This window comes from Pollicipes pollicipes, unplaced genomic scaffold (assembly GCF_011947565.3).
Source record: "Pollicipes pollicipes isolate AB1234 unplaced genomic scaffold, Ppol_2.1 Scaffold_3447;HRSCAF=4054_pilon_pilon_pilon, whole genome shotgun sequence".
NCBI classification, from domain to species: domain Eukaryota; kingdom Metazoa; phylum Arthropoda; class Thecostraca; order Pollicipedomorpha; family Pollicipedidae; genus Pollicipes; species Pollicipes pollicipes.
This window is the reverse complement of record NW_023596297.1, coordinates 11,537,866-11,563,265: the sequence shown is the minus strand read 5'-3', so window position 1 is coordinate 11,563,265 and position 25,400 is coordinate 11,537,866. Positions and strand designations below refer to the sequence as shown.

The 25,400-nt window shown below is 63.4% G+C and overlaps 1 protein-coding gene across 1 annotated transcript in view; it reads right to left on the bottom strand.

Annotated features, from left to right (window-relative positions):
• LOC119091400 (protein dachsous) overlaps nucleotides 1-25,400 on the bottom strand; it is a 56,842-nt gene continuing 31,442 nt past the window's right edge. Inside the window, exons 5-30 of the mRNA XM_037214179.1 lie at nucleotides 24,656-24,887; nucleotides 23,252-23,424; nucleotides 21,263-22,088; nucleotides 19,605-19,717; nucleotides 18,112-18,277; nucleotides 15,887-15,969; nucleotides 15,159-15,329; nucleotides 14,694-14,825; nucleotides 13,888-14,126; nucleotides 11,408-11,790; nucleotides 10,773-11,012; nucleotides 9,921-10,149; nucleotides 9,476-9,591; nucleotides 8,988-9,196; nucleotides 8,363-8,523; nucleotides 7,900-8,148; nucleotides 7,298-7,406; nucleotides 6,535-6,693; nucleotides 6,007-6,206; nucleotides 5,467-5,584; nucleotides 4,847-5,293; nucleotides 4,412-4,573; nucleotides 3,915-4,189; nucleotides 3,362-3,502; nucleotides 2,834-3,035; nucleotides 1-2,411 (exon numbers count right to left, since the gene is read on the bottom strand). Coding sequence (XP_037070074.1) covers nucleotides 333-2,411; nucleotides 2,834-3,035; nucleotides 3,362-3,502; nucleotides 3,915-4,189; nucleotides 4,412-4,573; nucleotides 4,847-5,293; nucleotides 5,467-5,584; nucleotides 6,007-6,206; nucleotides 6,535-6,693; nucleotides 7,298-7,406; nucleotides 7,900-8,148; nucleotides 8,363-8,523; nucleotides 8,988-9,196; nucleotides 9,476-9,591; nucleotides 9,921-10,149; nucleotides 10,773-11,012; nucleotides 11,408-11,790; nucleotides 13,888-14,126; nucleotides 14,694-14,825; nucleotides 15,159-15,329; nucleotides 15,887-15,969; nucleotides 18,112-18,277; nucleotides 19,605-19,717; nucleotides 21,263-22,088; nucleotides 23,252-23,424; nucleotides 24,656-24,887 — 7,614 coding nt within the window. The 3' untranslated portion in view covers nucleotides 1-332. The remainder of the gene's footprint in view (nucleotides 2,412-2,833; nucleotides 3,036-3,361; nucleotides 3,503-3,914; nucleotides 4,190-4,411; nucleotides 4,574-4,846; nucleotides 5,294-5,466; nucleotides 5,585-6,006; nucleotides 6,207-6,534; nucleotides 6,694-7,297; nucleotides 7,407-7,899; nucleotides 8,149-8,362; nucleotides 8,524-8,987; nucleotides 9,197-9,475; nucleotides 9,592-9,920; nucleotides 10,150-10,772; nucleotides 11,013-11,407; nucleotides 11,791-13,887; nucleotides 14,127-14,693; nucleotides 14,826-15,158; nucleotides 15,330-15,886; nucleotides 15,970-18,111; nucleotides 18,278-19,604; nucleotides 19,718-21,262; nucleotides 22,089-23,251; nucleotides 23,425-24,655; nucleotides 24,888-25,400) is intronic.

The window sequence follows — 25,400 nt, the reverse complement described above, 5'->3', positions numbered from 1 at the left end:
TCGCTGGTGACATCGTGTATTTGACACTTCAACGCAACAGTTCTCGCGAAATGTACACTCACATACACAAAATGCTAGCATGCTCTCTACACGACACCGAGTTTTGATTTCGCAAACTCAAATGATAGTGACATTCAACAAAAACAAGTGTGTTGACAGCGGGGCTCGTTCCATTTGGCATAGGAGGCACGGGGCCGTCGCCCCGCCCCACTCCTCCGTTCAATAACACTATATCACATTATGAAGGCGCGGCGACACATAATGGCATGCATAAGGGAATACTGTTGTGGAGCGTGGCACAGGGCGCCTGAGGGGTATGGCGGACACCAGGGCTATATCCGCATCTCACTCTCGGAGCTGGACGAGGCGCCGGCCAGCAGGTGGGAGCGGTGGTGCGCCGCCGCCGCCGCCGACGCCAGGCCGCGCGGCACGTGCGGCGACATGGACGGCGAGCGCGTGGCCAGCGGCGAGAGCGCCGGCGAGAACGACGGCGACATGGCCTGCGCCGCGAACGCCTCCTGCGAGATGGGCGAGCGCGGCAGCGACGGCATCGACACGAGGCCGAGACTAGAACGGGGCGGCAGCGGCGCCGCCACCGAGCGCGGCGCCACGTTCGTCAGCAGCGGCGGCGGCCGCTTGGCCGCGCTCACCGCGTACGGGCTGGGCGCGCTGTCGTCCTTGAGCCGCGCGATCTCGGAGAACACATGCGCCAGCGGCTGGTACTGCGGCCCCCAGTTGAGCAGGTAGTCCCAGTTATAGCTGCCGGTCAGCTCCTCCTCGCTGTGCACGATCGAGCTGAGCGAGCCCGTCATCGACGGCTGCGTCTCATCCAGGCCGAAGGCGCGCGTGCCGTCCATGATAGCCTCGTCCTCCTCGGCGCCCACCGCCGTCAGCTTGGTCGAGATCAGGTTGCCCAGGTCGACGGCGCCGTCCTCCGCGCCGCCCTCGTCGTCGAACAGGTGGATGCTGTCGGCGCGCAGGCTCTGCGAGCCCTTGTGCGAGTCGGCGCGCGTCGTGTCGATCCCCAGCCGCGCCAGGTACTCCTGCGTGTTCTGCGCGCTCGCCTCCGACACGCTGTCGCTGTCGTGCAGCCGCGAGTCGGGCACGGCCAGCTGGCGCAGCTTCTGCTGCATCAGCGGGCCCTCGTTGATCATGCGGATCTCCTCGTCCTCGTCGCCGTCCTCGGCCGAGCCGCGCCCGCTCGAGGCGGAGCGGTGCGACTGCTCCGACAGCTCGGACGTCGTGTTGCGCCCGGTCGGCCGGTCGGCCGTGTCGTACGGGTGGATCTCGCTGTAGCGCGGCGGGTAGTTGAGGTCGGCCGCCGGCCCCGTGCGGATGTCCGTATCGAACGACGAGTCGAAGTGGTCGGCCATCGTCGGCTTGCTCATGCGCCGGTTGCGCATGTGCAGGAACACGAACGCGGCGCCGAATGCCATCACGATGAGCAGGATGGCCACCAGGAGGCCAACACCCCAGTCCGCCAAGCCACCGCCGCCAGCCGGCGCCGCTAGCCCGGTGCCGTTCAGCGAAGGGTCCAGCACCACCTCGACACTGGTCAGCGCACTCAAGCTGCCCGGACGGCCGCTAGATGCCACCACCTCCAGACGCTCGCTGGCCAGGTCCCGCCGCGTCCGCCGCCGCCGCTGGCCCAGACTCCGGCGCACCACAATCTCACCGCTCGTCTTGTTCACGCGGAAGAACTCGTGCGGTGTGCGCAGGTGGAAGAGCACGACGCCATCGGCGCCGCGGTCGCGGTCAGTGGCCGCCACGCGGCCCACCACGTAGCCCGGCGGGCCGTCGGCCGGCGCGCGGAACCGGTATGTCGACTCGACGAACACGGGCGCAAACTCGTCGACGCCGCGGATGTTGACGCGCACCTGCGCCGTGGCCGTCTTCCCGCCGAGGTCCGTGGCGCTGATGACGAAGGCGAACACCTCCTTTGCCTCGTAGTCGAACACGGCGGCCGTGGTGACTTCGCCTGAGCCCGGGTCGACGCGGAACCAGCCGCCGCCGTCCGTCAGCGTGTAGTTGAGCCGGCCGTAGCGGCCGCGGTCGGCGTCGTTGGCGTGCGCTGTGAACACGGGCCGGCCGGCCGGCTCGTTCTCCGTCGCGAACTCGTAGTACACGGGCTGCGGGAAGCTGGGCGCGTTGTCGTTCTCGTCCAGCACGCGCACGCGCACGGTGGCGAGCGCCGAGAGCGGCCGCTCGGGGTCGCGGTCGGTGGCGCGCACGATGAACCGGTATTCGGCCAGCCGGTCGAAGTCGAGCCCCTTGCGCAGCCGGACCAGGCCCGTGTCGCGGTCCAGCTGGAACACCTCGTGGTCGTTGCCGGACGTGATGTCGTACACGATGGCCGAGTTCTGGCCGGCGTCGCGGTCCGTGGCGTGCACACGCAGCACTGACGAGCCCACCTGCGGCCGGAGGCGCGTGGCGTCAGAGGCGAGCAATGGCGCAGAGTTCAAAACGGGGTGAGGGGCCGTCACGAACAAGTAGTGCGCTGTAAATGCTTGGGTTGTACCGTAAGGAAATTATTGCATTCTGCAGCTGCCACCGCGTGCTCTTGATTGCAGGTGAACGAAAATCGCAACGCGGTGAAATCAATCCTCTCGCACAAGAAGTAAGGGTGGATTCGGGCGGTGGTGAACTGCGGCCGTCACTCAATCCACATCAAAGCCGGCCGGCGCCCACCTTACACGGGTCCGTCGGCCACTTCTCTTCGAAACTGGCCTGGTGGCGAACACACCATGCCGCGAGCGCTGCCGAAATCCCCTCCCCCCCCCCCCCCCGAGGAGGCCTGCCTCCGGCCCCAGCCCCTCCCCGCCGCCGTGCTCACCTGAAGCAGCTCGCTGACGCTAGCCTCGTATTGCGACTGGTTGAACTTGGGCTCGTGGTCATTGACGTCGGTGATATCGATGACCAGCTGGGCGGTGCTGTTCCTGGCGGGCGTGCCGCGGTCGCTGGCCACGGCCTCCAGCACGTACTGGGCGCGCCGTTCGCGGTCCACCGGCCGCAGCAGGATCACCTCGCCCGTGTTGCTGCCGGGCGGAGCAGGCGGCGTCAGCGCGCGGATCGGCCGCCGCCGTGAGCGGCCGCATCGGTACGCTACCTCAACCAGCAGCATTCAACGCACACGATGACTTTGTCAGATGGTTGGCAGATGACGCGCGATGACTGCACCGCTATAGGTCACTAGAGCCGTGCTACCATGCACGTGCGGGCTGAGTTACCATGTACATGCACGCTGAGTGACGAAAAGTTAGCTACAGTTATTGAGTTGTGGCTGACGTTTGCAGCCATTTATCTGTTTGCTAAAACTATGCCTATGGATAGCCATAAATTGTTATCAGAGACGGCGGCTCACCTGGCTATTTGGAAGACGCCGTCCTCGTTGCCGCGGGCGAACGAGAAGTCGATGTTTCGGTTGTGGCGCGACTCGTCCACGTCGTCAGCCGACACTCTCAGCACGACCTCGCCCGGCACGGCGTCCTCGCCGATGCTGGCCCTGGGTCAGACGGGCCGTCAGGTCAGACACGCTCGGACCACATCACCGGGGGGGGGGGGGGGGGGAGAACAGGCTCGGGACACGATCTGTCCCCAGACACTCAGGGCTCGGAGCGTGGTGAATCAGGCTCTTATCGTTGCGAACCACTCGATCTTAAACCTGAGACCTACACAGGAGCCCCGTGGTACATTTCCAGCGATGGGTGTACGCGAGATCGAAACATCCACGCGCGGTCTTCTTTAATCGTAGCAGACCTAATCACTGTAGCCACCACCAGCCGCCCTACCCCTGACCAGCTATAACCAGACTCCGCCGGTCCAAACCGGTCCAGCCCAGCCCATCCCCGACGGCAGACAAAGTCCAGCCGGCGCCGTGGCCCGGGCGGCGCACGCGCACGTGACCGCCCACTCACTTGTAGACGGAGCGGCTGAACTCGGGCGCGTGGTTGTTGATGTCCTCGAGCCGCAGGCGGACGGCGGCGGCGGCGCCGAGCAAAGGTCGGCCGCCGTCGCGGGCCGCCACCACCAGCTGCCGCACCGGCTCCCCGGCGTCGAAGCGCACCGTCGCGTTCGTGTACAGCACGCCCGTGTCCGGCGCCACGTAAAAGTCGTCGGTAGGCGTGATCAGGGCGTACGTGATGCGGGCGTTCTCGCCCAGGTCGGCGTCCGTTGCCGTCACGCGCAGCACCTGGGCACGGAAGACGGGTGAGGCGAGGCGGCGGCGGCGGCGGCGACACACCCTGATCACCCTGAATACCCTGATACCTTGTATGCGCCCCGATTCTGCCGCTAAGCAAGCGGCAGGGAGCTACGGCAGACATGGTCGTACCGTGGTGACGTCACAACGCCTCGCACACGACACCACAGAGATAAGGAGCGGTCTCCGCCGCCGCGGTGAAGCTCCACGCACCTCCATGCCGGCGCCGGTGAGCTCCAGCAGACTACCGCTGTATGAGCTCTGGGTGAACACGGGCCGCTGGTCGTTCTCGTCCATGACGTTGATGCGCACGCTCGTCTCGGCCTGATGCGCCGTGTCCGAGGCGACCACCGTCAGCACGTAATGCTGCTTTGTCTGCGGACCCGGGCGAACGCGGTCAGGAGTGCTCACGCGCCACGCAGCTCACTCGTCATTGTCATCACAGCGTCATCACAGCATCTGTCATCATCATGGTCACATAGTTCACAGACTCGGCCCGGCCAGACAGCCGCAGTAAGGCGACAGGAGTGCGAATAACGCCTACGGAGCTCCTTGGCTCGGCTCGACTGATCGTTGCGCCCGCTACGACCCCTGATCCGGCCCCTCACCGCAGCAGACACCCGCCTCTCTCCCTAACGGCCTGCTCACCTCGCGGTCAAGCGGCTTCACAAGCGTGATCTGGCCGGTGAAGCGGTCGATGGCGAAGGCGTCCTGACGCGCCGCCCCGCCGGCGAAGCTGTACGTCAGCGCCGGGTGCGTGTCCACGTCGTTGGCTGTGACGGCCGTCACCACAGCGCCCACCTGCGCGCCCTCGCTCACGTTCGTGACCGAGTGGGGTGGGAACGTCGGCCGGTTGTCGTTGATGTCGACCACCTTGATGCGCAGCGAGCACGAGCCGACCAGCGTCCGCTCGCCCTGGTCTGTGGCGACGATCGTCAACTCGTAGGCGTCGCGGATCTCTCGGTCCAGCACGATGTTGGTCTTGACGATGCCCGAGAAGGGCGCCTCGATGACGAACGCGTTGTCAAGGTTGCCCTCCACAATGCTGTAGACGACGTTGGCGTTGGCGCCCGTGTCGGCGTCCGTGGCAGACACCTGGAACCGCGTCGCGATGACGTCAGAGCACGGCATAAGTCTCCGAGAACTCTGCCAACGCCGCGCAATTTCCAACTTTGAAGCCCGGACGCCTGGCGTCTCTGTGGCAGCAGAGCAGCCAGCGACGGCCGCCAGTGGCGACAGGACGCGTCTGGCCGCGCGAGCCAGCTCACCTGGACGACGAAGGTGCCCTTGCTGTTGCCCTCCCAGACGGCGCTGATGTACTCGTCCTGCGTGAAGCGCGGCTTGTTGTCGTTCTGGTCCACCAGCTCCACGAACACGACCGCGTACCTGCCGACCATGAGAACGATTGTCAACAAAGGGAACGCGGGCTGACTGTTGGTAATGCGCGGCACGGCGACCCAGCGGCCGCCGTCGTGGTAAATTGGCGTTGGCATGCAGCGGGCTACCATCAGAAATCGGCATTTCGGTCAATTGTTGCCATCAGGCAGGCATTCGCTAGCTCGGTTGCAACACTGCACCAAATACAGACAGTCGCTGAAAGCGGCTGAACGATGCCAGAACAACAGCAAAGCTCAGCCCTGCAGAAACCCTGCGCTCAGCCAGCTCTCCTATTGACACAGCCTTGGCGGAGCCGTCTCGGAGACACGGCCGAGAAGGCTTCTATCCGCGTTACCGAGATATCATTCGGCGAGACCAGCGAGCGGAGCTGCACCACCCGCGTGGGAGCCCGGCCAACGCGCGCGGCTCACCCGTAGAGTGGAGTGGTGCCCTCGGCCTGCGCCACGACCACCAGCCGCAGCTGCCGCGCCGCCTCGAAGTCCAGCCGCTGCGGGTCGCGCACGCGGATCAGCCCGTTGTTGGCGTTGATCTCGAACGTGTTGTCCTCGTTGCCGGAGCCGAAGCTGTAGGTGATGCGCTGGCGGCGGCCGTCACTGCGCACCGCCGTTACCTGCGTCGAACGAAGGCCGGTTACATTTGGTCTCGGGGGTGGGGAGGGGCAAAAAAGCATTTCCGTGTTACCACTGCCAAAGACTTACATGATAACGCGAGACTGCTATCACGTCTTGAAACACGATATGGAGCTCTTCACTGATGCTGTGCCAGCTGACGCCATTTGACTCGGTCCTGGAGTTAGCCTGGGAGACGCCACTTGACTAGTCTCGGTAACTCACCTAGTTGACGCTTGACCCGTAGGCGGAGCGCACTTTGATGACGTCATCTGATCCATATGCAAAGCGCACTTTGATGACGTCATCTGACCCGTCTGTGGAGCTCACCTGGATGACGTCACTGCCGGTCGGCTCGTTCTCGGGGACGCCGACGCGGTACGTGTTGTTCTGGAAGCGCAGGGTGGTCTGGTCCCGCTTCTCGCCCACGTAGATCTCCACGAGGCCGGCGGCCGACTGCGCCGGTGTGCCGCGGTCTGTGGCCACCACCTGGGACCGAGCCGACTCGTCACACAACGCGCTCATCCGCGGTACACGCTGGGCGCCGGTGTGCCGCGGTCTGTGGCCACCACCTGGGACCGAGCCGACTCGTCACACAACGCGCTCATCCGCGCTACACGCTGGGCGCCGGTGTGCCGCGGTCTGTGGCCACCACCTGGGACCGAGCCGACTCGTCACACAACGCGCTCATCCGCGCTACACGCTGGGCGCCGGTGTGCCGCGGTCTGTGGCCACCACCTGGGACCGAGCCGACTCGTCACACAACGCGCTCATCCGCGGTACACGCTGGGCGCCGGTGTGCCGCGGTCCGTGGCCGCCACCTGGGACCGAGCCGACTCGTCACACAACGCGCTCATCCGCGCTACACGCTGGGCGCCGCCATATTACACGGAAGCATTTGGAGATCAGAAGGGAGCAGGCGAATGAGACGGCACGTGCGTTTCACCTTTATCGGAAAAAGAGCTTGAATTTCACACGTAGCTTATTATAAGTTACATCAGCATTTGCAATAAGGTCCACTTTCCCGCCCTTGTTCCGTAGCGCCATCTGTGAGGAACATGCAACTAACGGGCCGTGTCAGCCGCGCGCGTACCTCCAGGTGGAAGAGCCGTCCCGACTCGGCGCCCAGCGAGCCGGCTGCCTTCACCACGCCCGTGATGGGGTCGATCCGGAACGGGCTGTCGGCCGGCTGGTTGGCGAAGCTGCGAGGAGCGCACGGCAAGGTTACAGAGGACTAGTCCACGGGCGATCGTTGGCGTCGCACCAAGACGGTGCGGGAGCGGCCGGACTGATCGGCGGCAGTCACGTCGCGTTGTGTCGGCTCCGAGTGTGACAAGCGTTTGCGGTGGTTGACGCCGGTGTACGTGCAGGCGTTACGGAGCGCATCGCTACGTGCATCGGCACAATGTAAATCAATGCCTGTGGCAGCGAATTGAACAAGCTGATGCAATAAATGCAGTGAGCAGCGACAACTGCCCGTTAGAATTCTGATCAGAACTCAGTAATTTGGCTGGCAAGGAGCTCAAACTCCGACGTTTCTGCATCAGCCCGAACGCTACAAAATCAGCTTCACACCACCTAGCAGACCCACCTCCACCTCCAACTTAAGCCAACACACCGAGCTCAGCCCGCTTGTCACCCTCTCCCATCTCTTCCCGGCAGCGCCGCCCGTCCCCGCGATCCTAGTGCGCTGACCTGTAGGTGACCTGTCCATTCGCGCCCAGGTCCTCGTCCTCGGCCGTGACGGTGAGCAGGGCGGCGCCGGCGGGTGTGTGCGCCGGCACGTGCGCCGTGAACGGATAGCGCGTCAGCACGGGCGCGTGATCGTTGGCGTCGTCGATGGTGACGGTGACGACGGCGCGCGTGGAGCGGGCGTCGTACCGGCCGCCGTCCGTCGCCTGCACCTCGAACGTGTACGTCGCCTTGCTCTCCCGGTTGAAGGTTCTGAGAAGTAGTGAGAGGGTCAGTGGAAGCGGTCGTTGGAGGCGTGGCGGTCGGCTCAGTGGGCACTCAGAGGGCGCGTGGTGGACTGGGATCGACACAGCTTTAAATGTATAAGAAGTAATGTTATCTGACGGCGTGGGATGTGCCGCGCATGCTAACTGGGAAAAGTAAGCCAAGCCATGGGAGCGGAAACCGAGAAATCGTTCACGCGTACCCGGCGGTGGTGATCTTGCCGCTGTCGTTGTCGATGCGGAAGCGCCACTGGGTCTCGTTGTTGAGGCTGTAGGTGATGCGGCCGTTGACGCCGTGGTCGTCGTCCACGGCGCGCACGGTCAGCACGTCCGTGCCCAGGGGCGCGTCCTCCGCCACGTGCGCCTGCAGGAACGGAGCGGAAGGTGGCTGGTAAGACGGCGCCGCGGAGAGCCACCCCAACCCGAGACGAGCGGTGTGCGGCGAAAAGGTGAGGGCGTGCCAACGGTACGGCACGCAGCAATCACGCGGGGCGTACGCCAAAGTGCGGGAAGACGTGTAAAGTCTACCGAAATAGATGCCTTTACATGACATGGTAAGTGCTCTGGGAGGTTTTAAGACGCGGTGACTTCCTGGGAAAATTAGGATTCGTTTACACATGATGAAGTATTAATGAATGCAGGTGGAATTGTATCATTACGTTCAAAATTGTTGGCACATGTGCCAAAAAATGTGTAAACATATCGAGATATATTAAGTGATGCAGGCGTGGAACGTCCATTTCAACCCGCGGCCTTGCAAATTGCGTCGCTACATTGACGCACCGCATCACCCCCAAATGGGAATAGGGGTTTAGGGGCGACACGCACCTCGTACTGACGCTGCTGGAACTTGGGATCGTTGTCGTTCTGGTCCTGGACGCGCACGTGAAGGGCGCAGGTGGCGCGGCGCGCGGGCGAGCCGCGATCTTGTGCCGTCACCTCCAGCTGGTAGGCGTCGCGCGCCTCGCGGTCCAGAGGCCGCACCGACAGCGCGCCCGTGTGCACGTCGATGGAGAACTTGTTACCGACGTTGCCGTCTGTGGGCGAGGAGCGCCGGTTACCACAACAAGTCGGTGCCGTGTGGACGGCAGGCAAGGGTCACGTCCAGGCATCCGCGATGCGCGACCGTCGGTCGGCAGCGCTGACGCGCGGGTTTGTTCACCGGATCAGAACACGCGCTACTTTCACTGTCGTCTGGTATTCGGTACACTTTGGCCGTATTTTCAGGCCGGCAATGTTAAGTTACCCCACGTCAGTCATGCCGCGGGGGTGCTGCGCTATGTGACGCGGCGGGTGGAGGGTCGCCAGGCGCTGACCTGTGATGCTGTAGGTGATCTCGCCGTTGATGCCGGTGTCGGCATCGGAGGCCACCACGGCGTGCACCACGGCCAGGTCGCTGTTCTCGGGGATTCGAAGCGGATAGCAGGAGCCGCTGTAGTGCAAAACACCGTCGATGGTGAGCACGACGCAGAAAGAAGTACAGAATGATCAGCTGCTTGTTTTCGCTGATTTTTCATCGATGTTTTAAGTCTATTCATTCAGCATGTTTTTGAGGACGGATTAGCTTCAAAGAAACTTACTCAAGTTTCATGTGTTTTATGACTGGCTTCGATCTTCTCACATCCAAGCAAGGTTACGTGTCAATGGCTTGCTATGTTTAGACAGCAATCATTGTCGCAGAAAGGAACACAACGTGAATATATCTCTACCGCACGTTCACCACGCATGTGCAAAAAAGCGTCGCCCAGCGACGAAACCCACTTGAACTCGGGCGAGTGGTCGTTCTCGTCGAGCACCTCCACCAGGACGGTGGTGGCGTCCACCTGAGGCGGCGACGAGCCGTCGCTGGTGTACACGGTCACGTTGTAGTGCGAGACCGTCTCGCGGTCCAGCCGGCCGGCCGTGGTGATCTCCCCCGAGCGCGGGTCAATCTTGAACAGGTTGTCAGCGATACCCTTGGGGATGTAGTAGGTCGGGTTGCCGTTGGTGCCTGCGACGGAGGCGAAATCAGTCAGATTCCGACGGCGTGGTGGAACGCCCCTGTGAGTCCGCGCGGACTCCGCAGCGGGAGGGGCGAGTCCGCAGGTGGGAGGCGCTCGACCCAACGCCCCCACCGACAGCCATTGTCCGAGCGGGCTGCTCGGAACGAAGAGGCGTATCTGTCGCTCGGAGCAGAGCACGCGAGACACGGCCGGCGGACCCGGCGCCCGCCTGTCTAGGCAGGTGCAGCTGCGGCCTTCCCCAGCGGCAGCGGCGGTGGTGGGGTCCGCGGTCCGAGGGAACGACGTCAGTCTGAAGCCGGTCAACAGTGCACCGCGCCCGCGCCGCGTGCCGCTGCTGGCAGCCGCACCGGCTCCGCCACACAGCACTGACTCATGGCCCGACTAACAACGCCTCGTGCAGCCCGAGACTCGGGCTGTGTCCCGCCATAGGTCAGCAATACGCCACATCGTTCCCCTTATCTCCGGGGCCAGCGACTCCCCGCGCCACCCTCAAAGCGGCGGTCATGCGGGGCGTCACAAAACACAACGACGTTCCACCAGCGTGTCCCACCAGCGCACCCCATCACTCGTCAGCGACACCGGCCGACTGCGCGTGTCGCCAGCCGCTCACCCTCGTCCTGGTCGGCCGCTGAGACGCGGGTGACGAAGGCGCCGATCGGCGAGCGTTCGCTGACGTTGGCGCGGTACATGGTCCGGCTGAAGACGGGCTGGTTGTCGTTGACGTCCTCGACGGCGATCGACACCATGACGGAGGCAGTCAGCGGCGGCTGGCCGTGGTCCGAGGCCGTGATGTTGAGCGCGTACTGCTTGCGCGACTCGCGGTCCAGCGGTCGGCCGATCGAGAGCAGGCCTGCCGGCGGCGGGGGTGGCGGGTCAGTGGCGCACGGCGAGGACGGCGGCGGGTCAGTGGCGCGCGGCGAGGACGGCGGCGGGTCAGTGGCACGCGGCGAGGCGGCGTGGGCTGACCGGGCGACACTCGGGTGGAGGTGAGAGCTGCGTCGACGAGGAAAGTGAGGCGGAAGGGTTGGGCGCGACGTCGCTTGCAGTGCTGACTACTCACCTTGGGTCATTTTAGGCTACGCGACAGAACATGCAAACTGACTCGACGACTCGACTTCACCAAAAGTGCTCTTCGCGTCCGGGCGATAAACACGGATTTGCGGTCCCAGAACTCACGCACACACCAAGCAGTTTGCGGAGGCACCTCACCCCGCCGGGCGCTGCCTCCGGCCAGCCTGCACTCACCAGTCTCCAGGTGCAGACTGAACACCGAGTCCGGGTCGCCGCCGGTGACGCGGTACGTGACGCGGCCGTTGTCGCGCGAGTCCTTGTCGACGGCGATCACGTGCAGCACCGGATAGCCGACGCGCTCGTCCTCGCGCACCGTGATGCGCGTGCCGCCGGCGCGCACGAACGCCGGCGCGTGGTCGTTGACGTCCTCGACGATGATCTGCGAGGTGACCGAGGTGCTGAGGCGCGACGGCTCGTCCTCGCTCTGGTCCGTGGCCGTGACGATGATGGTGTACTCGGCGTGCTGCTCGTAGTCGATGGCGTCCCGCAGCGTCAGCGAGCCCGTGTACTGGTCGATGGCGAACACCGGCTCCGGAGACTGCTGAGTGATGCTGTACCTGTGGACGGCAGAGAAGGCGCGCGGCATTTAGATTTGGGAACCGGAGCCGAGAGGAAAAAGGAGGAGGCGTCGTAGGCTGACGCAAGACTGGAGGGAAGGTCCGGCGCTGAGGTCAGGAGGCGACTATGAGTCAGGATTATGAGTCAGGAACTAAGGTCAAGGATCAGGCTTTGAGCTCGGGATTTTAGTTCCGTCGTTGGGCATTAAGGTCAAAGATCAGACGCCGTGGTCGGGGTCTGAGGCCTGAGGTCGGGCTGAGGTCAATGGTCAGACTCCGTGGTCACGGGTCAGACGGTAACGTCTGGGGTCAGATGCTAGGGTCAGGTTCACGCGATAGCGCCAGGGGTCAGAAGCTTAGGTCAAGATCAGAAGCTGAGGTCAGGGTCAGAATTTGAGTTAGGCTCAGGATGCTGAGATCAGTGGTCAGAAACGGAGGTCAGGAGCTATAGCCACAAGTCTGCTGCTGAGTTAAGAGGTGAAGTATTAAGATCAGGAATAACATACCAGTGTCGGAGGCAAACACTAAGGTCAGCAGCCAAACGTCGACATCGGGGTAACTAAAGAGAAGGGCAAGACGAGACATTGATATCCGTGGTGCCTGGAGGGAGAAAGAATGACGCGTACACCGCATTGTGGACGTCAAAAGAGACAATTTTCGTTGACTGAGAAGCTAACTAAACATCCACCGGTTCTCTCTGCTCGCTGCGCCGCTTCAGATGCGCAAGAATGCAGCAACGGATTGCACAAAGCGTTATTCACGCAGAGCCTTCAGCGTCACTCCGTGAACAGCACCGGGCGGCGCGCGGCTGATGCTGCCGTCGGTCCGGACAGAGAGGCGCAGCCCAGCATCATGCCCGGCTGACTGTCCGTGCTGGCCGTGAGTAACTCACTAGAGTGGGCCCACTGGCGCTCAACACTGACGCCACTGTGACCGCTATTATTGCGCAATGCGATCTTGGCACGTCTGCCGGCGAAGCTGAATCTCAGCGATCTTTACATGCATGCAAAACGGAAGCGGCCTGGCTTTTTGAAGCCTGTGCGCAAAAATCTGGCCGGGAGTTATCTGTGCTGCACGAACATCGCTGTAAGCACGGCCAAGTACGTGGTAAGACGGCTATGTAACCGCCCCGGTGGGTTGCCAAAGCCGGCATTTGTATGGTCATCGGCCCACGCAAATCAGCTGGCGTCAGAACCGTTGCATGGCAGACACATGTAGCACGACTCCTGGGTAAAGTATTTGGTGTGCTGAAAGCTCTTCACTGCTCAGAACGTGTGAAACCAAAAAGACCAGATGAATTCTGGGATCGCGCATGCGCATCTAAAGCAGACATATATGAAATTGTTTGACGAACATGTTGTCGCGACATGGCAACAAAGTACAACAGCGACGTCCATGAAAATAGCAGGGCGTTGATATGATCTTAAAGCAAATTGACTTGTAATAGGCCTTCCAACGAATTATGCAAAAACCGTCCGTCAGGCTGCAATGTCTAAATAGCTTGGCCTTCACGACGCTCGCATTCCGTGGGGGGTTGATTAGGGGGCGACGGTCCTCGACTTCGAATTCGATTGGCCTCGCAAGACGACCAACAGGCGCGGCCGCCGTGGCCAGCCGCGTCCGCGTGTCATACACCAGCGGCCCAGGCGCCGGGAGCCAGCCGGCGCCGCTGCGTCCTGTCAACAAGGCAGCCGGCCTTTGTTCTCTCGTCTTGGGGCGTCTCCGCGGCGTGGAGGCAGCCGATTCAATGCAAAGTCGATGAGATTGTGGTGCAGGTTCCGGGGCCCGTCAGGCCTTCTCCGCACGCGCCGAAGAACCTGCTGTTGTGCATCCACGAGCCGGCGTGCTCACGTGTTCTGGGCGTGTGCGGCGCGTGCTGGGCGTTTTCGCGTGTGTGGATTCCCGGAGAACGTCTTTGCACACCTGTAAGCGGGCCCCAGACTGGCGACAGCCTTCGCGCGGCATCTGCAGTCGCGGGCCCCCGAGACCGATGGCGTCGGAAGCCGTCGCCGCGGAGTGACGGCATCCGATCGCACCCAGCGCGGGCGCCGGCCACCGTCGCCGCATCGAGCACCGGGTGGGACGAGCGTCTCTTACCTGACCGTGCCGGCCGGGCCGCTGTCCTTGTCGGTGGCCGAGAAGTTCCAGACAGCCGTGCCCGGCGCCGTGTCCTCGCCCACCGAGAACAGGATCGGGTCCTCGCTGAACGTGGGCGCGTTATCGTTTAGGTCCTCCACGGCGATTTTAACGGTGATCTTGCTGTTCTGCGGGTTGGTGGCGCTGGCGTCGACTGCCTCGATCTGCAGCAGGTACTCGGTGGCCATCTCGAAGTCCACCTGGCGGGCAGCAAAGGCCGGTCAGCAGCCGTGGGAACAGACCGACGCATGGCCTCCCAGGCCGCGGTCCGAGCAGCTGGAGCGCAGCTGCCGGCGACGCTCTCCACACCGCCGAACAGTGGCGGCCGGCGCGAAAAAAAACCCTGACCGATGCTGCTGTCAGCCGGCGGCCTGCCGGCCGGGCACGGCAATGGCAACCGCAAACTCTGTGGCCTTTCCAGACGGCCATTTATTTCGGGGGTGCAGCCGGTGTGTGAGAAGTTCGATGCATGATGACAATTGACGAATGAGGCTCATTTAAAAACCGATGGTGTTGCACCTCGTCCGAGCCACATGTAAACTACACCCCGTCTTTTAATGGCAGCTGCGATGCCATCTGCACGTGGACAAATGACTGGTCATTCGCTCCAGCCCTGTGACATGTGCATGCAATAGTCCAGTCCCGCTGGTAGGATGAGGGTCACGACTGCCCCATCCGTCTTTACTTGAGCGGCGCATAACCCGCCAATCCTGAACCCCCCCCCCCCTTCCCCCCGGAACCACAAAACCCCGAAACCGGCCTCTCACCTCTCTGGTGGTGAACAGCGCGCCCGTCGACCGGTTGATGTCGAACGTGTCGTTGAGGTTGCCGCTGAGGATGGTGTAGGAGACGCGGCCGTTCTCGCCGGCGTCGCGGTCGATCGCCACCACGGTGCCCACCTGCAGGCGACGTGCAGCGTCAGTCAGCGTGGGGGGCGCGGCCGAGCGCGCCGTGTCGCCGCCCCGTCCCCGGACGGCGATGACATGCCAGATGCCAGGCTTCCGTGGGCTTAGCCGGGATCAGAATGCCGGCGACATGACGGCGCGGCAGGCACTCGGCGCCGGCGACACGGCGCTGACGTCTGCGGTCGGTCAGCCGGCGGATTTTTCGCGCCGCGCTCGCCGGCCAATCGCCGGATCGGATGGCGCCGCTGGATGCCAGAGGATCGCGCACCAGCGGCCAGCGGCACCGCGCCGGCCAGCGCTGGTGGGACCAGCTGACGGCGCGCTCACCTGAAACCCGATCGGTGCGTTCTCCTTCATGGAGAAGGCTAGGCTGGACGTGGTGAAGGTGGGCGAGTTGTCGTTGAGGTCGAGCACCTTGATGGTCAGCGGGTGAGTGGCCTGGTTCGGCTTCACGCCGCCGTCCTGAGCCACCACCAGCAGCCGGTACACTGCCTTCTCCTGAGAAGAGGATCCGCAGGTGACGTCACGTGGCCGCGACGAATTTGGAGCTCATCGGATCCTTAAATAACTAAACAAATACATCTCTCCGGCCACCACTCGAGCTAATCCCCAAACACTGGTTACATGGTCCGTGACAAAGATATTGCAAAGCCAGAAACATGACAGGTGTGTGATAACAACGATTAGTGAACAAATACCAGACTGCAATAAGCTTTGGCGGTCACTGACAAGCGGATTTTTTGTGGCCGGGCTCATCACTGCGCGGGTGAAGCCATGCGTCAACCGCGGATTTCCGGGCCTAGCAGTTATGCCATAGAAACAGCATGCGGCGGATGTAGAGCAGCTCGACAGCTGGAGTAAGCATGAGACTCAATGCGACTGTCCGTCTGCAGGTGGCGCGTACGCCACCCTCTCATGCACACGCCATCAGCACTCAACACGACGCTCAAGCACCATAGCGGGCCACTCACAACACACACACACAGCAGCCACGGCATTCGACACCGCACGAAGACAAACACGCGGGGTTTCGCTGCTGTCGCGGCTGGACGTACCTCATGGTCGAGGACCCGCGTCGTTGATATTGTGCCGCTCTTGGGGTCGATCGTGAAGGCGCCGGCGGCGTCATCCTCGGCTCCTGTAACGCGGCAATCGCATCAGCCGGCGTATGTTTGCACGGTGTATGTATCACGCGTATGTGTCACGTGCGGATCGTGCACGTCCGTCCGTCCAGGTCGCCGTTGGCCGTTGTACGTCTGTAGGTATCACGTGATCCCAGCGGGTCCCCAAGGTACGCGTGACCACCACATGCCACTCGAGGACGCCAGTGATCTCCGCAGGCCTACAGGATGCATTTTAACTTTGCACACCCACGCGACCAATGGAAACCCAGAAAAAAAAAAACTCGGGACGCAAGACTACTGCAGGTCTCCAGGGCAGGGTGAGAGTTGTGCACGCGCTGAGGTCGAATGTGACCTTGCGCACTATCTAGGTTAAGTACGACTTTCGCATGCGCTCCATTCGCTGTGACCCCGCAAGTCTCCATCTCACATGTGACTCAGTCATGTATGTGACTGGAGACAGATAATTCCCATGGTGCGATCCTAGGATTCTATAAACACGGATCCCTAAGGGATCCTGGATTCACCTCGGGAACCAGCCACATGTCCGCTCCATGTCTGCTCCATGTCTACTCTCTGAGCTCTGCATGTTTCCAGGTGAACCATGACCGCTACACGCCCCCCCCCCCCCCCAGGCACGTGTGATCACGATATTGCCACGCTCAGACGTGACCGGTGCGGGCCTCCCACCCCCCAGTCGCCCCGGTAGGGGCTTGCAGGACCCGGATGGCCGCCAGCGCCTCCGCCTGGCGGCGACGCCTCCGACACGTCGGCCTGCCCCCCGACACGCAAAGGGTGAGCGGTCGGTCGCCGGAAAAGGCGTCCCCTGCCGACCTGTGCGGGCTGCGCGCTGGGTTTTCCTGCTAGAGGCGGCGGCGGTGGCGCGGCGGCGCGCCCTCGCCGCTCCGCCAGCTCCGGATCAGCACCGCTCAGACGGCACCGCAATCAGCCGGCTCGACTTTCGGGTATCTTTGATCGCGCACGTGGCATGCAAATCGCCGAGCGGGGGGCGCTGAATCAGTGGCGCTCGGCGCTGCAGCGCGAGCCCGACCGGCGGCCTTGCACGCGGCGACAGGAAGTCAAACAAGCGGACGCTCCGGCCCATGATGAAGCCGGCCGCGGAGCGGCTCGGTGTGCGCCGGACAAATATCCGGGCCGGTCGGTCGCGCCGCCAGCTGGCGCCTGCCGAGCGCCCTGCGGTCGGCGCCGCGTCGCGGTGCGTAGCAAGCCGTTGCCACCGCCGCCACCGCCGCCGCCGCCTTGGGGCAGAGCGGCGGTCGGTGCCGAGCTGGCTGCAGCGGGCCGGGCGGCCGAGCGACGGCGGCCTTGGCCGGCTGTCAGCGCGTCCGGCCCGTGAAAAGTCGGAGCGGCCGCCGACACGCGGCCGGCCGCCCACCCGACACTAATCTGCTGTCGGCGCTGAATGCGCGCTGCAGCGCCGATAGCCATCGACGGCGGCCGTCACCACAGGCGGCGGCGGGGCGCCGGCCGCCGGAGACGCCGCCGGCCGCCGGCTGCCGGCGCGGCCTTGGACGCTCGCCTCGTGGCCACGCGCGAGACAAAGCGACTATTCGAGACGCGCCGTTTACACGCTCCAGGACACCGGAGGAGCGCCGGCCGGTGAACAGCCGAGCCGCCATCGGAATACTTCGAGGGATTGGGCGCTGTGAGCTGCGTCGCGAAGGACTCCCGTGAATTTTTTGTCGTTTCGCTCGCTCGAACAACTCCACGGTGATGACACAGTCCATTGTTTGAGCGTAAAGCAAAGGAAAAGCTGCCATCCCGGCAGCGGCCTCCGCTCCAGAATGCATGCAGTCAGAACGAGTTCTGCGAGGCTGGATTCCGAGAACTCGAACCCGCCTGGCCCACTTGGAGCACTGTCATGATCGCATCAAGGAAAACCGTCGGGCGACCGGTAAAAATGGCCCACTGTCGCACGCACGGTCGGCGGCGCACGTGCTAACGGCTTCCACGGCCCAGGCGTCTCCCGTCCACCTGCGACGGAGATGTTCAGCCCCGCCTTCACCCATCGACGCAGGCAGCAGCTCAGACCTCCTGGAGCTGGCCCGGGGCTGAAACTGGAGCCCCTCAGCGCCCGGCCGAGCTGGGGCTGAACCCCAGCGCGTGACGGCGCGGCCGCTGCCCGGCGCGGCACCCACCTCTGCTGAAGCTGTAGGTGATGGTGGCGTTCTCTCCGTCGTCGGCGTCGGTGGCGTGCACCTGGACCACCTCGAAGCCGGCCTGCTGCTCCTCGCGCACGCTGATGACGCCGTCCAGCGGCTCCAGGAACTGCGGCTCCGAGTCGTTGTCGTCCAGCACGCGAATCTGCCGGGCCGGTGCCGCGTCAGACTCTGCCGCCAGCGTGGCCGGTGCGGTGGCTCTCCGGCTGGTATGGCCATAGAAGTACTCCCCATTCGCTTGTGCTAGTTCTACTCCCATCCTCCTGTGGTCTGCACTTGATGTTAATTGGAGAATAGATGCGTTGTTTGGCGTGACAACTGTGGTCTATCTTTCACTTGAAACGTCCGAAATGTTGTTTCATAGCTGTCAGTGGTTTTATAAATGTCATGCTGCATCGTTTTCCACTCCACCTCTGGAATATGATATTCCCCAGCCCCGGACTCCAAAGCGAAAGGATTGCTTCTCCCAGTAACCCCGCCGCATGTCACGTGATGACGTCATGCCATGTCATGTCATGTGGTCGGAACGGGCCTGAGGTGCGCACAGGATAGAAACATCTACCTACACTCGGGGAACGTAGTCGGCAGGACAGGAATGCATCGGAGCGGTCTGATTTGCGGGTGGCTGGCCACGCGCTGGGAGAGCGCACCAGACCTAAGCCAGCGAGGACGTGCTCGCACATTTGGGCCAGGCGCCTCTCGGAGACAGACGGGAAACACGACCCCCGCCGACGGCGCGGCAGCTCAATGGAACGAGGCCGCCGTTCCCGTGGACACCAAGCCGCGGCGACAGCACAAAGCGGCAGCACGCCCTTGGCCGGCCCCGGCACGCGGAAGGCGGCCGCTGCTCGGGTGAACAAACTGCCAGCAGGCCGGCCGCTGTCTGCCGCTGCCGGCGCCTCCATTCAGCCGGCGCCGCGGCATCCCTGCACCGAACGAGCCGGCCGGCGCGGAGGCCGACGCTAATTAAAATGTTCACTGTTCAATAGCGCTCTGCTCCGGATTGACAGCGTTGATAAGCGGCTTGCATTCGAAACCGGTTTGCGTAACGCAAGCCTTGGCCACATCCGGAGCCGGCTAACAAGTTGTGGCATAACGCGCTGGGACTGTTGCTGCCCGCTCGGCGCTGACGACATTCGTGACTGAGCCTGCACCATTTCTTTGTCCGGTAGTGTTCGACTTCTAGTGCATGGCCGTTTTGGTAAAAATGGTTGATACTTAATCCAAGAAGAGCTGGTCGCCTGGAATAAGACAACGAAAAGCCCAAACCACAAAGACGATAAGACGGTTAGCTCAATGAGGTCAAAACCATCACGCGATATGTTTGCTTGGGATAAGGTCCAGCGGAGCAACGATTACTACCGTTAAAACAGTTTTTACAAAACGAAGTCCTCACCCAGTTACAACACCTATACACGTCACCTAAAACCAAGAAAAAAACACTTAAAGGGCCTCAGTGCCCTCGGCATTACCTTCACGACGGTGGAGGAGCGTCTTGGCGGCGAGCCCTGGTCAGAAACGTCAGCTGTGAACTCGTAGAACTTGATCAGTTCTCTGTCCAGTTCCACCGCCGTACTGATCACCCCTGAAAACAGCATCGGAAGCATTAGCGAAGACACCAGCTTCCCGCGACGCGGGAGATCTCGCCCTCAACACTATCGAGAACAATGCCATGTTGGGACCCCGCTGAGGCACCTTCAACCGTGCCGGGGCGCAAGCTCGCTTCGGACCGCACTCGGGTCACCACGTGCGTCTGCAGCAACGTGTGCACGAGTAGCAACAGCCGCCGTATCGTCCACCGCGTGGATCCGCATCCTCAGCACCTCTAGACTGGCCACTGACGCAGGGCCACGGCGTGTGGACCCCGGCCGGGCCGAGCGAGCCCAGCCCGGGCCCGGCCTGTTTTTGTTGGCCGGCGATGGCCGTCGTCACAGCCGGTCCCGACAGGAGCCGCTCTTGCACGTGGCCAGGGGGTAACGGGTGCCTCTGCACGTGCCCGGCGAGGACTTGGCTGGGTGCTCCACTTCCGGCGGGAAAGGGGGCTAGCCAGCGTCGGCGCCGGCGCTACGCGAGCGGCGGACCCCGGCTTTCTGCACGACCAGTTTTTGGACGGCATTTTTGTGGCGGCCAAAGGCGCTGGACCGTAATGAATTCACATCAGATAAAGCGACGGAGGGCCGTTGACACGATAGCAGCATCACTCGCGCCGGCAAAAAGGTGACGGCCGGCCGGGCGCGTTCGAGTGCGTCTCGCCGCTCTGGTGACGCCGCCCAGCGCCGAGCAGCGGCACGGCGCAGTCCTGGCTGGGCCTGGAGCTGAGCCTGGAGCTGCGCGGCAGCACCCCAGCTAAGCCCCCGTTCGCCGCGCGCGGAGCTTGGTGAGACCGGCAGTGCCCGCACTGGGGCCCGCGGCACGCCGGCACGAGCCCGCAGCCAGGATCTGGTGCGGCCCGCAAGGGTCAGTTTTGACTCGGACCAGCTTGGCATGGTCCCGCCAGGGCCTGGTGCAGGGACGCGCGGTCCCTTATGAAGCCCCGTGACGAATGGCCCGACCCCGATCGGGGCTTGAAAGGGGACGGCAGAGGCGGCGCCGGACGTCCACGCGGCTGAGTCACAGCTCTGTGTAAGGCCGTTTGGCGCGGGACCGGTCGGCGCCGCGGCAGCCGGGCTCCGCGGACCAGTCCGGCGGCCGGCTCACGCCCAGCTGCTGACGGCCCGCCGTGTCGCTAGCCTCACACCCCGCCGTCGCCGCGCCGCACGACCCGCACGCCACGGCGCTGACAGCGCTGGCTTAGGCTCGTCAGCGGACGCCTGTCGGCTGTAGCTGGCGGTTCACGGCAACGCGCGGCCGGTTTGTGAGCTGTCGCCGCTGGACGGCCGGCGATCGCAAAGAGCGGGAAGCTTTTAATGTAGTGCGCACGACACTGATCAAAGGTAATTTGGTGTAATGCAGGTGGTAATTCAACGAGTGTGCATGATGGGGAATAAGTGCCGGCGGCTCCATACTAGGACGAGAGCAGCCGCTGGTTCTTGTCATCTCACACAACAACGAGCGTGACGGTGCTGAATCACATCGCTTGGCCACACGCCGCCTCGCCTCCTGCTGCGCCGCCAGACGCGCGCGTACTCACCGGTGCGCGGGTCCACCTGGAAGCTGCCGTTGGTGGGGTTCAGGCTGTAGCGGAGCGAGGCGTTGGCGCCCAGGTCGCGGTCGGTGGCCGCCAGCGAGCCGACCGGCGTGCCCGCGCGCAGGTTCTCCGACACGGCGAACTCGTACGCCTCGCTGCTGAACTCGGGCGCGTGGTCGTTGACGTCGAGCACGCGTACGAGGGCGCGCGAGCGGGCGCTACGCGCTGGCGTACCGTTGTCGGTGACCTGCACGGTGAGCCGGTACTCGTCGGCCGCCTCGCGGTCCAGCTGGCCGCGCAGGTACACCCAGCCGCTGTTGGGGAAGATGCCGAACAGCTTGCCGGGGGATTCGACCAGCCGGTACGTGAGGCGGGCGTTGTTGCCTGTGTCGGCGTCCGTGGCCGTCACCTGCAGCACCTGTGCGTTCACCTCGAGGTCCTCGCGCACGGCCACCTCATACTCATCGCGCTCGAACTCCGGCGTGTTGTCGTTGAAGTCCTGCACGTCGATGCGCAGCGTGAGGTTGGCCGAGAGCGGCGGCGAGCCCATGTCCGTGGCGGCGATCACCAGCTCGTACGTGCGCCGCTTCTCGTAGTCGACGGGCTTGGCCAGCGAGAGCGTGCCGTCGCGCGCGCTCACCGCGAACACGCCGTCCGGGTTGCGCAGCAGCCGGTAGCGCACGCGCCCGTTCTCGCCCGAGTCGAAGTCGCGCGCGTGCGCGGCGTAGATGGCCGTGCGCAGCTCGGCGTTCTCCGGCAGCGAGAGCGTCGCCTCGAGCGCGTCGAACTCGGGCGCGAAGTCATTCACGTCGCCGATGGTCACGTTCACCTGCCGGGGGAGGGACGGGGTCAGACTCGAACTGGCGCGGGCTGCGCTCGCTGATCGCGCTCGAGCTGACGAGCTGGCCCGCGGCCGTGGCTGGCCCAGCCGGTCCGACCGCAGAGACAAAGCGCCGGCAGTGCCATTGCCTGCAAGGTGCAGCGGTAATCTTAATTAATCACCTCGTCAGCGGTGGCCCACGGATGAGCGAGACAATCGGTTTCGAAACAACAGCGCGTCGGCAGGCGGCGCGAAAGGGTTGGCAGTCCGCCGCCACGGAGAAGGGAGGGAGGGGGAGGGAGGGGGGGGGGGGGGCAGGACGTCCGGCGGACAGTGGCCGGCCGTCCGGGGGTGTTCGCAGGGGGTGTGAAACAAAACGGCGCCCTCGACGAGCGTCTGCTATTCATGCAAGAATTTTGTTATGAATGTGGGGAAGAACATAGGAATACGATAAGGCTATGAAAGGGAAACCTCAGGAATGCACTCGTCGGTAGATGGCGACTTGTAAAACGACAGGCCACACATTAAGTCGACGTTTTAACAGATATGACCAGAACGAGTTGGTCGGCAGCCCATCGAGGTCAAACCAGGCAATGTCCATCAACAAACTGACAACGGCCCGTGTATTTAATCCGTTGACCCCACCGACGCCAATACGAGAAACACCGGCGATCCCTGCATACCAACAACGCCACAGCGTGACAAACTGCTGCCGCACCGCCTGACGAGCCGGACTGTCGGAGACTGACTTGACTTGAGTTTACCAGAGACTTGAGCCTGTCGGAGACTGGCTTGACTTGACCAGAGACCCTGCCCTGCCGGAGACTGATCTGACTTGACCAGGGACCCCGTCCTGCCGGAGACTGACCTGACTTGACCAGACACCCTGCCCTGCCGGAGACTGGCCTGACCTGACCAAAGAGCCCGTTCTGCCGGAGACTGACCTGACTTACCAGAGACCCTGCCCTGTCGGAGACTAACCTGACTTGAACAGGGACCCTGCACTGCCGGAGACTGACCTGACTTGACCAGGGACTCAGCCTGCCGGAGACTGGCTTGACTTGACCAGAGACCCGGCACTGCCGGAGACTGACCTGACTTGACCAGAGACCCCGTCCTGCCGGAGACTGACCTGACTGACGCGCCTGACTGCCGGACTGCCGGAGACTGACCTGACTGTGGCCGAAGGTGGGCGGCTGGCCCGACATGGCCTGCACGTTCAGCAGGACAAACGTGTGCTGCTCGTGGTCCAGCCGCGCCGCCGTCGTGATGGCGCCCGTCTGCGCGTCGATCGAGAAGGCGCCGTCGGGGTCGCCCGAGTAGATGCTGTACCGCACCGCACCGCCTGAAACGCCGGCGGCGGGGGCTGAGGTCGCAGGCCACCATCAGCGCTCAGGCCGCTGACGGCCGCGAGAGCTCCCGTGACGTCACGCCAGACGGGGCCAATCAACGTCACCGGGCTCAGGTCAGTGCAGCCGGGCGCGCAGTGGGCAGCAGCCTTGTCGGCGCCTCTGCCCGCCTTTCTCCCCTCTCGCGGCGTGGTCGCTCGCCGGCCATCAGTCTTGCGGCCCGCCCGCCATACCGGCGTCAGCACTGTGATGAGATACGCTTCGCCTACCACTCACCTGTCGGCGATTTGCCAGATATGCAAAGCGTCTATACGTTGCCAAATAATCCCAGGGTTGCAGTTCTGTGCTCGCCCTTCGGAGCGCGGTTCAGCATTCAGTGATGCGGCAGTGCGGCTAGCTTGCAGTGTCAGTGTCAGCTGGCCATTTCCGTACATAGAAGGCCCGATGGCACTCTGTCGCAGCACTGTACTGGGCGTGGAGAGACGCCCGGCCTTTACGGACATCGCAATCAAGAGAGCGTGGCTCCCCGCCGGCCGCAAGCCGCTAAACACCGCACCGCGTGACAAAGTGTGCTGGTAGGTCCAATAGGGACGCCCTTTTTGCCCATTGTCCGGGAACAGGATGCGATTGTTTGGTGCACTGTTGGCTGGTGATGGAGTCGCTCAACATGGCTGTGCCGTGGACCTCCATTCCGGTCGTGGAGTCACCGTTTTCCTCAGAGGCCCATGAATACTCGGAGCAGCTCAACCCAGAGGCCAGTGCGCATATCGTTTCTGATCGTCAGGGTGCAGACTTGGCAGTTGCCGCCAAAAGCGGCTCGACTCAGCATGACGACGTGATGCACCAGCACGCGGGGCCACACCGCCATAACATCGCCATAAAACGGACATGAACACGGACCGGGCATTTGCAGATCGGAACGATTTAATTTTTCGATCCCAAACCCATTAAAGTCGTCAAAGTGTTGTTAATGAGACCGGGAGCCGGACCGGCGCTGCTCGGAATTCGCGTGGCACAACAGAAAGCGAAATGTTGGGCGGACCATGACGACAATAGCTATTGTTCTAGCGGCTAATAATCACTAAACGCTTAAAACACGGCGGCTTTTTGTACGCGATGGCATCGCTCGAATTTCAACGAGCCACAACAATCAAAAGTGAGCCAAACAAGGCCGCTGCGGCTGGAACACGCCGAACCCGCGCCCAGCAGCAGAGCGGCACAACTGACCTTTCTGCCGCGAGGTGGCGCGCACGGCGCCGACCAGCGAGCCCGGCGGCGCGTCCTCGCGCACCGCGTAGAGGTAGCGGGCGCGCTCGAAGATGGGCGGCTGCTGGCGCGTGTCGATGACGCTGAGCGCCACCTCGGCGTTCACCAGCGACTTCAGGCCGCCGCCGTCGGTGGCCTCCACCATCAGGTGGTGCATGGTCCGTGACTTTGCCGGCGGGCGCGTCACAAACACCTGTCGGGGCGACGCGGGCCGGTCAGCCAGCGCACCCCGTCGATGGGAGGGCAAGGTCTCGCGGCAGGCGGGGCTCTGGCTTTGGCATGGGGCTCGTGGCGGAAGAGCCTGCGCCGAGAGGATCTCGTGCAGCGGATGGGTTTGGGTGAGGCCTGTGGCAGGAAGAGTTCGCCAGTATGTGGGGCTTGCGGCGGAACAAAGCGTGCACGCAAACAAAGGCGCGGAGCATTCCTGACTCTATCACGATTCTCCAGTCATTTCCGTTTTCTAAAGACCGAATCAACAGCCGGCAATACCCCCCCCCCCCCCTCCCTATCGCCACCGGATGCTGGAGGCAACCCTCTCAGAGCAGGCGGGACCGGATGCTGGAGGCGTCCCTCTCAGAGCAGACAGGACCGGACGCTGGAGGCGTCCCTCTCAGAGCAGGCGTGACCGGATGCTGGAGGCGTCCCTCTCAGAGCAGACAGGACCGGACGCTGGAGGCGTCCCTCTCAGAGCAGGCGAGACCAGACA